The sequence below is a fragment of the Tigriopus californicus genome, chromosome 10 (genome assembly GCF_007210705.1).
Source record: "Tigriopus californicus strain San Diego chromosome 10, Tcal_SD_v2.1, whole genome shotgun sequence".
Classification (NCBI taxonomy): domain Eukaryota; kingdom Metazoa; phylum Arthropoda; class Copepoda; order Harpacticoida; family Harpacticidae; genus Tigriopus; species Tigriopus californicus.
In genome coordinates, this window is record NC_081449.1 from 6,506,150 (window position 1) to 6,518,603 (window position 12,454).

Consider the following 12,454-nt stretch of genomic DNA (forward strand, 5'->3'; position numbering starts at 1 on the left):
ATTGACTTTTGTTGCCGCTTTGGTGAGTCGTGGTTGGCTCTTTGACAGTCTCCAGTGCATATTGCTCATTGTGTCCATGTTACAGTTGTAAAGCAGGCATTGAAGTGGAAACATCGCCACATAATGGCCCTCTCTCATAACCACAGAGCCGCGCGTTTGTTCGATCGTGTTAGCTGGCACTCAGAGTTCAGTTGATGCGCAAGAGCTTGAATGGTTCAGAAGCTCACTTTTATACACTCTACAACCGGTGGGACTTCTTTTCCATGGACTACCTACCACACATATAGTGAACTGTATCTGCCAATGGAGCCGTCTGGATGATGGAACTCAAGGCATGGAAGCCGATGTCAACCAAATAATGGACTGACTCTCAGCATTTTAAGCTGGAGGGGGAACCACTCACTGATGCTATAACTGGAAATATGATTCAAATATGCGGTTCTAAGCAAGCTGGGATGGCAAAGAATCAGTCGGCAAAAAGATCGTTTCGTTGCGTTGATGCAATGGAGAATCGTACTTAAAGGCGAATAGACAAGAACCTAAAAGAATAAACTAGTACGAAGTCGAGGCTGCTGATCGAAGGTAGAAAGATTGTTATTGTAAGCTTGGAATAGGGGGGGNTGGAGCCGTCTGGATGATGGAACTCAAGGCATGGAAGCCGATGTCAACCAAATAATGGACTGACTCTCAGCATTTTAAGCTGGAGGGGGAACCATCGAATTCCCCAGGTGATTTCTTTGGAATTCGAATCATGTTTCCCTCAAGCACTCGCCAAAGTTGACAAAGATTCTGCTCGCCTTGTCTGTCAATGGCATTTTTTCGTCCCCTCATTCACTCACTCACTTGCTCACTTGCTCAGCCAGTCAGTCAGTCAGTCAGAGAGAGTGAATCGCTAGTCCGTCTCCTCCTCGAAAGAGCCCATCGTCTTCAATAGGGGACTGATTGCTGAATAGCCAAAAAGGCACGAGCTCTCGGGGGCCATGGCCATATCGAGAAGTACTCAAAAAGCTTAACTCGAATTGCAACTACTTTTTCTCGTCCTCCCATCTGCAAAAAGAGGAGCTCTTATCTCACTAGTCATGCTGATCTTGCCAGGCACCATCGAGGATGGAGTCTCTCCGAAGCTCGGTCTACAAGCCAAGAACAAGCACCCTCACTCACTCACTCATTCAGTTACATACTCCAGTCAGTTTATCCTCCTCTTTTCCCCTTCATCTGCTCTTGGAATACCAAATGAGGTCGCATTCCCGAGCCCCGGATTCCTCGAGCCCTCTGAAAAACTCCGCCTCGTCTCGACCTTTCCCGCTTCACAAGCCCCTCCTCTTCTGGGGCGCTGAGAGAGCGGCGACGGTGACGATCCAGCCGTGTCAGCTATCTCTTGTCTGAGCGTAGTTCGTAAAGCGGGATTTTGAAGACAAGGAAGCCAAAGGGAACAAGAGGATCTTCTCACTCGGCTTCATGGGCGCTTGCCGTTTTGAAGTGGAGACAAATCGTTTCGTGAAAAAAAGTGGATGGAGGTTTTTTTCTTAGTGGTCTGGTTAGTTATCTGAACACGCTCAAAGACAGTGGAGTGGCTCTCGGATATTAGACCAGTGAATGGCCACAATCTATGCCAGGTGCAATCCATCAGTTGTTACCCAAGTGCAATGGCCATCTCCAATGAAGAGCCCGGAAGTGTTTGCCAGAGTAGTGGAGTGGATGAAATTCACATTAGTAATAAAAGGCCAGCACCGAGTGGTCCAGGCGATGTGCTTGGACCCACGGTGGATATGAACCGAACAGACCTACCTTGGAAGTGGGAACACCCTAGTCATCAACCTCATCCCACCTTCACAGACCTCAATAGTACGAAGGTAAGCCGAGACATCGTCCTCGGGTTCATAAATGTGCATTGGGATGAAGGGATTTTTGGTTTTCATTTGGTTTTGAGATCCTTCGTGGAATCTAGGTTGGTCAATGATATGAAACCTAGAGTTGATCAATGGCTCGATTGCATTGTGAGGTTGTTTGTCAAGGGACAAAAATATCGTCATCAGCTCTATATTTGGCCCTTTTCACAAATTCTCTCGGACCTGTCACGAATCAAAGAGTTATCAATTGTACATTCCACAAAGGCAGACTCGTGCTGAGATAAAGGATAGAAAGTCAGTGTGGCAGTTGATGAGAAAATGGCGCAAATCGTGTCCGAGGTGGCGGCACATTCCTTGTCTACTCAATTGTCCAAAGCGAAGCAATTTGCGAGTTTCTGAACTTATGATTGTCACTCAACAGGGATACTTTTTCTTTCATGTTTGCCCTGTCGGATGCTAGGAATTCGAATGAAATTGGTTTTGATTTTAATTACAAACTGGCCCTGAAGATATTTTTCGTGCTGGCTTTGTCAACCGCTTGGGAGATGATTTTAGTTTTAGATACTGAAGTGCTTGAATTTCACGTTAATTTCCAGAATGAGCCCGTGGACTGCAGTTTATGTGGGGATGTCATCAGTGATCGTTACATCCTCCAAGTGGCTAGTCGATCGTGGCATTCTGAGTGTCTGCGGTGTTCCATTTGTCAAACCATGTTGGATTCCCATGCCAGCTGTTTTCTGAGAGACGATCAACTCTTTTGTAAACTGGACTATGCCAAGTAAGGAGTTGTTACTTTTCAAATAATCTTTGAATCCGATCTCCAAATAAGACGGCTCACAATGCAAGGCGTTTGGATGGTTTGGGTGTACCTACTATACATGTCTGTCGATCCAATCCCATCCATCCACTAACAGTACAAACGATGGCGTCCTCTTTTCAAATACCAAAAATGTCCCAATCATTCCCATTCCATTCTTCCCCCGGTAATGCATGATGTGATGTGTGCGACTCCCACCCGCCCAGGCATGAATTCAGGCCATCTGAAATTGAAACCTTTCATTTTATGCTGTTCCGCTCTTTACTAAACAGTCGCTCTCCACGAGTGCCATTCAAAAAGGTCACTTGACGATTACAGATTGTTTGGCGCCAAATGCTTTAAGTGCTGTCGTCTTATTTCGCCCACCGATTGGGTGCGAAAAGCCAGGGACCAAGTTTACCACCTTGCCTGTTTCGCTTGTGATGCCTGCAAGAGGCAATTATCCACTGGAGAGGAATTTGGAATCCACGAGAACCGAGTTTTGTGCAAATCCCATTACATGGAAATCGTCGACGGAGGTCACACATCTTCTGATGGTGAGTATCGTTTTCAAAGAGTCTTCCAAAAGACCATTCGCTCATGCTATGTCAACTATTTCAAGCTCACATTCAAAGTTTTTAGAAAAAAATATAATCGATCTTTTGGCGGCCATTGCAGAGAGTGGAGAGACAGAATCTCAAAACAAGAAAAAAACCAAAAGGATGAGAACGACCTTCACCGAAGAACAGATTCAGATCTTGCAAGCTAATTTTCAAATCGACTCCAACCCTGACGGACAAGATCTGGAGCGAATAGCTCAAATCACCGGCTTGAGCAAGCGAGTGACTCAAGTGTGGTTCCAAAACTGTCGAGCCAGACAGAAGAAGTACATGAACTCAGGGAAACCACGAGGACAAAGTAAGTGATGATTGGACCGCCTCGATTGGACACCACGCTCAGAATATTCATGAGAAGATGGTACTGGTCTCTTTCTAGGCAAGTCCGTTCCAATGCCGGGCGTGAGTCCCATTCAAAGAGACCAATGCTCCACTCCTCAACAACTCGACCTCCACGTGATGTATTCAACCTTTAGGGCTCAGCCTCCCGCCACATCCTCAGGTCAGTTCCCAAATCAAATATCTGACTTACAATTTGGGATGAAACGGAAAAATCTTTAGTAATGTTTCCACTTCTAAAATTGGTTTATAAAACCAATTTCGAACTCGTTGATTATTCCAAATTGTACCATAAGGATCGCCAGATTTGTGTCCGTTACGTGTATCCACGATGTATGAGTACTTCCGTGTCTTGAAGAGAACGCGTCAGTTTTTCTCTTCAATTCATGTTGTGTTTCAAATTTTTGGACGTACGAGACGTTCAAAACAAAAGTGTAGTGGACGAGTAACACCACGGTTCTTTTCTCGCAGATAGTAATCCTGATGACCTGAGTTCAGCGGCAGATGCTAATCCAACGGGATTTATGCATGGAGAAGTGTGAGAAGAAGGCCAAAACTTATGTCAAGGCTGTCTAGGCCTTGAAGGTTCAACCAAAGAATCGTGTTGCTGTCGAGCCTCATCATCGCCCCAACGCCTGTGATAATAACTAAACAAAAACTTTTGAACAATATCGATCATGGAAAACGAAAGTTCGCTGCCTTTGAGTGCAAGTAAATAATAATTGGACTCGAAACGTGTGTGCGTATTTATGTCCGGGTTGGATATTCGACATTCGATATTCGACCCCCCCCCCTGAATTATTGTTGGCTGAGAAGAATCAAAAACTTATACTGTCAAAAATTTATAACCGTGATGCTACAAGTGTTTGGAAATATACCTAACTCAAGGATAACTGTGTTGGTGTTGCTTAACTGCTAAGACTAACTGGATTTACCACGGATATTACCCATCTCTCGACACTCTTCTTTGAAATCAAGTCTCGATCTAGAACTGTAATCGCACTCGGGCCAATCGAGTCAAAGCGGGTAGTGTTGTTAGTGGTTCTTGAATCATTGTCGTCATCATCATCATCATCTTGTCTCGATTTGTGCGTGTGGGAGTAAGATTTTTCTCGTTTTTCAAATCGCACAATGGTGGTAACGAAGCGTGAAAGACTTCCTGCTGCTTGCATGGAAAGACATTTTGGCAACGTGAGGCTTTATAGACTAACACTATTTAGCTTGTATGAGGCAAAGAGCTATCTACCTGACATGCTCTTTACAGGTACGTGCAGGGTTCGCTGGAGACATGATAAAAGTAGCAAACAGATATGGAAGGACTCTGTTCGAATTATGCCAAGAGTCCAAGAGTTCTTTTTGATGATGGTATCGGTATGACATATTGTGAAGTATAGTAGCAACACCTAATCTACTTGTAAGATGTTGTCAAACTTGTGTTTTTAGTGTAAAAGCTTGGCCCTTTTTTGACCATATTTTTCAATCATATCCATGACACTTCTATGACCTTTGACTTTACTGACCCACCAATCTCCATTTCGTCAAGTCCCAAGAGCCTAGACGTATTCCAAATGGTAAGGAAACTGAGGATGAGTTGAACTCCCTTGTTCTATAGTCCAATGGAAACAGGAATTTATGAAGGGAACTTCAATGGTTTACTAGCTATGAACATTTCATGTAACCTGATGAAGTGATTTTTGATTTCCGTCACTAGATCGAGTCATGGAAAAGGCGCTCTGATTGGAACAAATGATGAACAGATAACATCTGTGGATTGTCTGAAAGCATGCATGTAAGTACGAAGGGTATTGGGGAGCCTAACTCTGGTCATTTGGAACCCCTTTTGGAGCTTGAAAGCTATGGATAACAAGTGCCAAAGTCCACGCCCACAACGCTTCAATAGTGGCTAATGAGACAAATTGCGAATGAGCCTGCACCCATTGACGACGGGCACATACTGAACGGACATACACAGAAAGAAAGACACCACTACTATGACAATACACTTTGAAGGATGGATTGGAACGGAATTCTCAATTTTGAGTGCAATCAAGCATGTGGTCTAACAGAATCAGCAAATTTCCAGCGGAAATTCTGAACATTTCCAATTCGCTCTTTGTCTCACTCTCTTTTATTTTACGATCACAAGATACCGTGAAAATTGAGCTAACGAACCGGAATTGTGCAAATTTGTCGGTAATAAGATTTTCTCCTATACACACCATTGTACCGCACAAGAACCATCCTCAGCTAAGCTAAGCCATGCCATATCTACTACAGAGAAATAGAGAGAGAGAGAGAGAGATGGTATATATTCTTTCCTCCCTTTCACGTTCCACGAGAAGCAGTGCGTATATTTTCCCCTTGTTGTTCTTTGCATTCATCGAGATGCATTCCCTTCTCTCTCTCTCTCTTTCTCTCTTTCTCTCTTTCTCTTAGCTGACGTCTTTCGAGGATCCAAGAGACTAAGACGTAGGCGACCAGCATCTCAGTGGGACCACTGCAAGTTGATGGAACACGAGCAAGGGATCCCAAAAGGGAAGGAGAGAAAGAGGAACTTTGGATCACGGACCACAAACGGGGAGGAGGAACTCCAACTTGTCAACACCTCTGCTGCATAGAATTTCAAACGAAAGTTTCTTTGAGAAGGACTCTTCCTCCTGCTCTCTCTTATCCTCTGTGTCTGGTTGTCTCCCTTTCTAAATCCTCGGTGAGAGCGAGGATCAAACTTCTCATTATGCTCAAAGAAGGTCAAAAAGAGGAACAAGTTATGGGGATGACATGAGAATCCTAAAAGCCCGACCTGCAGTATGATTTCCATCCATTGGCTCAACAATATTTCTTCTCTTTGAATCTACCTCTGTCGTCTGTATAATCTGATCAGATGTTCAAGCCACCCGATGGCGACGCGATTCGAGTTGTATCAGTGGCAAGCATCTCGGTCTCCATTTTCTTGTTTCGCATTCCACCCCAATGAGCCCGTGACAAAGCATAATTTATGGCGTAAACATGGTTCATGCCAACTCTACGTACTAACTTTGTGTATTTTATAACTCACACACAGTCGATGAAACGAGTTAGGCACAAATAGCCCTTCCATTGAAGCAATTCTAAGAGCATTATGTACATACATCCTTGTGATCCCCAGAATGAATCTGAGGATCTCTGTATTGGCGACCGGCGGGATTTCTAGCAATCTCATGTCATTGATGCCAGGACTTACCTTTTTCCCAAGGATGACACATTCAAATCTGTGTTCAATGTCACCTCAGGAACGATAGGGAATGAAAAATGATCGTCACATATCTCAGAGTTCATCATGGTTCAGACCTCAGTCTCGGCCAAGTTTGCCGAACCAACCGAGAACCGGGTGCTCAAAAAGTGTACACTTGATCGAAAATTCGCCTCCATTTGATCAGCTCCATGCTCATTTCGAATGGTGAAGGGAACCTAAAGCCAAATAGTATTCCAAACTTGTCAAAATGAATTTTGCATGACAACGGAGCGGCACGGAAGCCTTCAATTCAAGGTGGCAGTGAGACAAAGACCCCCAAAAATGCCACGTAAGGATGAGATATGACTTCTTCGTCCAAACACCTCGGCATGACACGCTCTCTCTCTTTCTCTCTGTATCTATCTGTGACTTGCTCTCTGGTTTTCTTCTTTTCGGTTCCTTCCAAGTTGCGTCGTATCGACCACATTCGATTCGTGCTCTCGTGAAAGAGATGCTTCATGCACAACGTCACGGGAAAAACGATAGGACTTCGCAAGACCTGGACTGGTAACAAAATAACTTGAAGAGCATAAATTTGCTACAGAATGTTAGGAACTCTAATGCTTCATATGTTTTGAAATAAAAGCACCGAGTGCAAGCCATCAATATCCACCCACCTCGTTCAAGGTAAAAGAGGTCCCGTTTAAGGATGTAAATGGTGCCCAAGGCCTAGAGCCCCCACAGATATTTCTTGAGTTCTGCCAACGCAATGGACCTACATATGGATACGTACCAATACCAGCAAAGTAACAGCAATGGTTTTAGGGCAGCTGAGCTGTGGTTGTAACGGGGTGGATCAGCAGAGATCATAGTGATCTGCTTGATTGCTGATTGCGCGGCCAGTTCAAGCGGTGGATCGACAAGCATGCCAATGACTCGGCCTAAAGTGCCTGCTGTATGTACATTGATCTTCTCATCAGACAGACACTGACATTCGATGAGATATATGAAGTAGAGCATTCACTGGTCTCATTCTACTGGGAAAAATCAATTGAATTCGAAATAATGGTTGGTTACATGTGTAATGCATATATTGTTGATCATTTCAAGGATGTATGGAATTCGCATGGTATGCCTGATTCGTGGTGCATCACAGAAGCTATAAAAGAAGTCCCACTTCAGCACGAAAATCTGTACGTGAGTTATTAGAGTCGATATTATTACTTTGCTCAGAAACAATAGTCTTTCTTGGCTGCATACAAGAAAGCCCAATTCATGAGAGGGTTATTGGAAAAGCATTCCCAGAAAGTGTTAAAAAGCGAGCCCACTCAAACCATGTTGTGAGTGGACTAGGTCGATTTTGGAGTGACAAGCATCATTCTTTGTCCCTTGTCGTTGTTGTCACGGTAGCAGCTCGGTAGTTCATTTGAAGTGGAAGGTGGAAAGGTAATAATGGCATTCCAAGTTTTGGGTGACACATCTTCCGAGCATTAGATTTCTCGGGCTGCCTGAAATACCCCCCTTGGTTCTTTTCGAACTCGTCTTTAGCTTCCAGAACAAATTTGACTATTTGTGCCGATGAGCATAGTTTATCAAGCTGAGGAATCCTTTTGTGACCAAAAAACTGATTGCCTCTCGAAGTTTGAGCATTTACTCTCAAATAGTCAGTCCTTTAAATCGGCTTCACTTCATGCAAGTATTTGCATGTTCTATTGAATTACCCGACAATACGGGCAACCATACATTATTTGATGAAAGTTTGAGCTGGGCGTCTTTCTCTTACCCCAGTTCCTTTCCACCTCCCTCAAAAAGTCTGCTTTCGCATATGAAATTCGACAATATCGAGGGGCTCTCCATCGTCGTCCTAACTGAGGGAGACGTACCGACATCGGGTTACGCGGATAACCTCAAAGTGGCGTGCCCCAGGGAAACACATTTGGACCCCCACCGAGTAGACCTAAGATCGCAGCAGTGCCAAAAGGCTACTCGCCCCAGCTGGATGTCACACCCTAAATTTTTTGACATTTCAAGCTTTTTTAGAGGGGGACAAGTCTGACAAAGGAGCAAAACAGAGGCAACAACACCCGGGATGACCGAGACGAGATTTACCCTCCTTGAGAGCGAGTTACTACTCAATATATCTTGAGGTCTGTCCATTCTGGACCTATAAAGGACACAGATACAGAGAAAGGCGTGTCACAAAAGGGGGCGGGGATCACAAGTCAAAGAAAATGGAGAGAAAGAAAAACTCAATTGAGCTGAACAAAAAGCGCGATGTTAGAAAGACAAAAAAGATGCTCTCTGTGCAGGGAAACATTTCAGGAATGCGTAGCAAACACACTAGCTCACAAATTCCGAATTCTACTTGAGCGATTCTTTTTGGTGTTCATCAATTTGCAGGTCGACAATGAACTCGAACTGGTGATGGACCTCGTGTCTCTCTCCCATGGAAAAAGGACCACAGGGCTTCTCATTCACAACAACTATCTCGACGAGGTATCTCGCTAACAATCTAATTTGATAACTACTGTAGCGTACATAAAACAGAAGGCTTAAGTCTGAATAATCGTTAATATGCTAATACGCATCCCGCGATAATGCAATTCAATGCCCGAGCATGTTGCCCTTGATCTCATTATCGATTATTCCCCTGGTCTTGGAACAAAGATCCCTATGTCAATACAAAGTGAACATGGTCTCTGCTCATTGAAGAGCATGTATAGTAGAAACTAGAGCTGCAGCTATCACTTCTGAGTTTACTACATTCTTATTGTAGATATATCTCGTACTGTGCTCCATATACATCTACTTGGTGTAACGATGTCGGATAAAGTCTCCAGTCCTTATGCTTGGGGAACAAGTATACATAAGTAAGTAGCCGGAGTACAATTGAATCAATTTATGCCTGAGAGACACGCGTGTGGCCAAATTAACTCGCATGGTTGCGTCTTTAGAAAATATGGGGCCAAAGTGCAGAAACTTTTGCGCCCGTCATCTCGATCGTACTCATACCACAAGTGTCACAAAAGATGACAATAAATCTCATAATAGGGAATAAAACACGAATAATTCGCGTAATGAAATTGAACACTGATTGGAGTGATGATGTAATGATGGTGTAGTATTTACATTTCTCTAAGTAATGGATTGTTCCTTATTGTGATTGATAGATGATGATGCTCTATAATCATGGTGTTAAGGTGTTTTACTGCTCATCAATGTCTTCCCAACCTATCCATCTAAGGATTTGGAATGGGACACTTGTTCGATTTTCAGGCTCCACTTACTTTTGGAAGCTCTTTAAAAAGAAGAAAAACGCCATAGAGGAATGCTTTGGAGAGAGAGTGTATAGATCAGCCAAATTACAAATGATCAAAATTCCTTCCATTCAAAGAATCGGAGCGGGAGGTGATATCATACGTTGGGTTACAATAGGGCACACAAATGATAACCCTCTCACTAAAACCTACTGGAATCTTCTTCCACGAAAACGAAGACCAGGATTTGACATTTCACGTAAACCAACCGTTCAAAAACATAGATGACCACATTTTGTCATGAGTCTCGTACCCCTACTCTATAATCGTTCTTCATATTTAATGTACTTAAAAAATTTTAAGCTCAAAAATTAAAACAAAATGAAGTGCACGACTCTGTGCTTGTTCAGATATTCGAGGGCTTGAAATCTGGAAAGTCAACAAATGAATCTTTTTTCAGAGATGGGAATGGGTGATATCTCAGAGGGAAGCCAACCTTCCAAAGGAAACCGAAAAGAATTACAAACCATCAAGAAAACCTGCCCAATGCGGGTCGAGCCACAGGCGGGATTGACACGGTCTGGAAAGAAGTCAAACCAATCGACATTTGATGGTCAAACAGACGTTTGACTTGAAAAAAAATACCATGAAGAAGCACTTCAAGAAACGAAGAACGAGAGAAGGCGAAAAAGGGACAGAGATGTCCACAAACCAATCTGTTGCTTCATGCATCCACGCAAGTGCTTTATGTACAAGATATTTATTCCTTATTGCCCTAATAGACTGATATAAATGTCGAGCTAATGAATTCTCCGATAGGGCAGCAGTTTTCAACCAACGGAGTGTGCATATATTACACGGGTGGGCTTGGTCCAAGGTTTAAGAGTTGGGACCTGTGTCTGATTGCTAAATAGCTGTACTGGACTCCGCCCAATTTGATCACATGAACCATGGCAAGACAGTTTGATGGACTGGAATAGGTTTCAACCATACAAGAGAGAGGAAATACGAGTATATGAAAGCTTTTCATGATTTGCATATGCTTCAGGATCATCTTGACTACTTGAAATCAGGTAAGAATGTTAATTGGCCGGGGAGCAATTAGTGAGGGTCACAGTGAAGACAGCTTGTTCAATTGATGGGATTTCGATGAAATTTTGAAGTAACAACCAGATAGAAAGTTTTGGTCCAGCTCGTTAAGAGTAGGGCTACGAAAATGACAATGCCCAATTTGATAATCTTATCGAAATTAACATACATCATAGTCTATAAATAAAAAGTAACGGGGCGGCCCTATTGCTGAGGTTGGACATTTTCTAAGCATTAATAATACACAGGGAATCGTTGGTTCATATCACAGGTGGACCAAGTTAAAGTGACTTGCGGTATCAAATTGCGTCTGTATTGTGTAACTAGGGCGAATCTGAGGTCATTCCCAAGGGTGAAATGATAATTGACCCCGTCGTATAACAATATATGTAATTGCAGAAAGCCTTGGCATGTTTCTTGTTACAGATTTATCATATTTTTGAGAGCTTTCCTTAAAAGTGCTCAGTTGTGGATGGATTCTCAAGATTGACGAGCTGTAACATCAATGTTCATTGCCAATTTTTTATAGGATTCAGGGCGAAGGAGGATTCAGGGCGAAGGAATTCACAGGCCTCTTCCCATTCAAGAATAATGAAAGTGTGTAAAGACATATATGTTTGCCTTAATCATTGACCAATGTCATTTGATGTATGTAGACTTAAAACGGATTGAACATTTTGCTTCGAATTGGACCAAAGGAAAGACTAAATTTGAGGGAAGCTATAAGTCAAAGCAGAACCAGAACCCAATACAAGAATCTGTTGTAACAAAAATAGATGGGTACATTTTAGCTAGCAATATAACAAGATACCGGAACAAGCTTTTGCATTTTTGTTTGAACAAATACTCCACAAACACTGCGTTCATGTCAAGTAGAACAAATTCATGTGTCATGATGTAAACATCCATGCTCGAGAACGATTGTTGTCGTAATCTATAAGCAACCTAATATTAGGTTAATTGACAGCTTGATCAATTCTTACGATTCTCTATCTACAGGGTGTAAACATTTTTTTGCCTATTCAAAAGCAATTCAAAATCACACCTTTTTCATCAGTTACTAAAATTAGCAAAACGTATGATTAAATGACATGGTAACCAAACTTGCTGACAAATGTTTCTATTCACATCTATCTACAAAATGGAGTTGTGATGCCAAACACGATTAACTTTGGTCTCTAGATTTAGGACAAAACAAGCATGTCCAGATATGGTAGTATTTTCAACCTTTGCAGGTCAGCGACATTCAAGAGGTTTGAACTGTTTGAAACTATTGGGACGTGGCACAAGAAAAG

General features: G+C 42.8%; 1 protein-coding gene across 2 annotated transcripts; it reads left to right on the forward strand.

The window, feature by feature from the left end:
* The first annotated feature begins 1,261 nt into the window (after positions 1-1,261).
* LOC131888303 (LIM/homeobox protein Awh-like) lies at positions 1,262-4,482 on the forward strand. Of its 2 annotated transcripts, none has more exons than XM_059237130.1 (6): positions 1,262-1,853; positions 2,447-2,628; positions 2,986-3,203; positions 3,325-3,564; positions 3,643-3,765; positions 4,078-4,482. In XM_059237130.1, exons 1-6 carry the CDS (start codon positions 1,647-1,649, stop codon positions 4,092-4,094), a joined length of 987 nt encoding a protein of 328 aa, XP_059093113.1. In that variant the 5' UTR covers positions 1,262-1,646; the 3' UTR covers positions 4,095-4,482. The 2 variants fall into 2 exon arrangements, with proteins under 2 accessions (XP_059093113.1, XP_059093112.1); XM_059237129.1 differs by having other exon boundaries at positions 1,370-1,853; positions 4,074-4,482.
* The last annotated feature ends 7,972 nt before the right edge of the window (positions 4,483-12,454 follow it).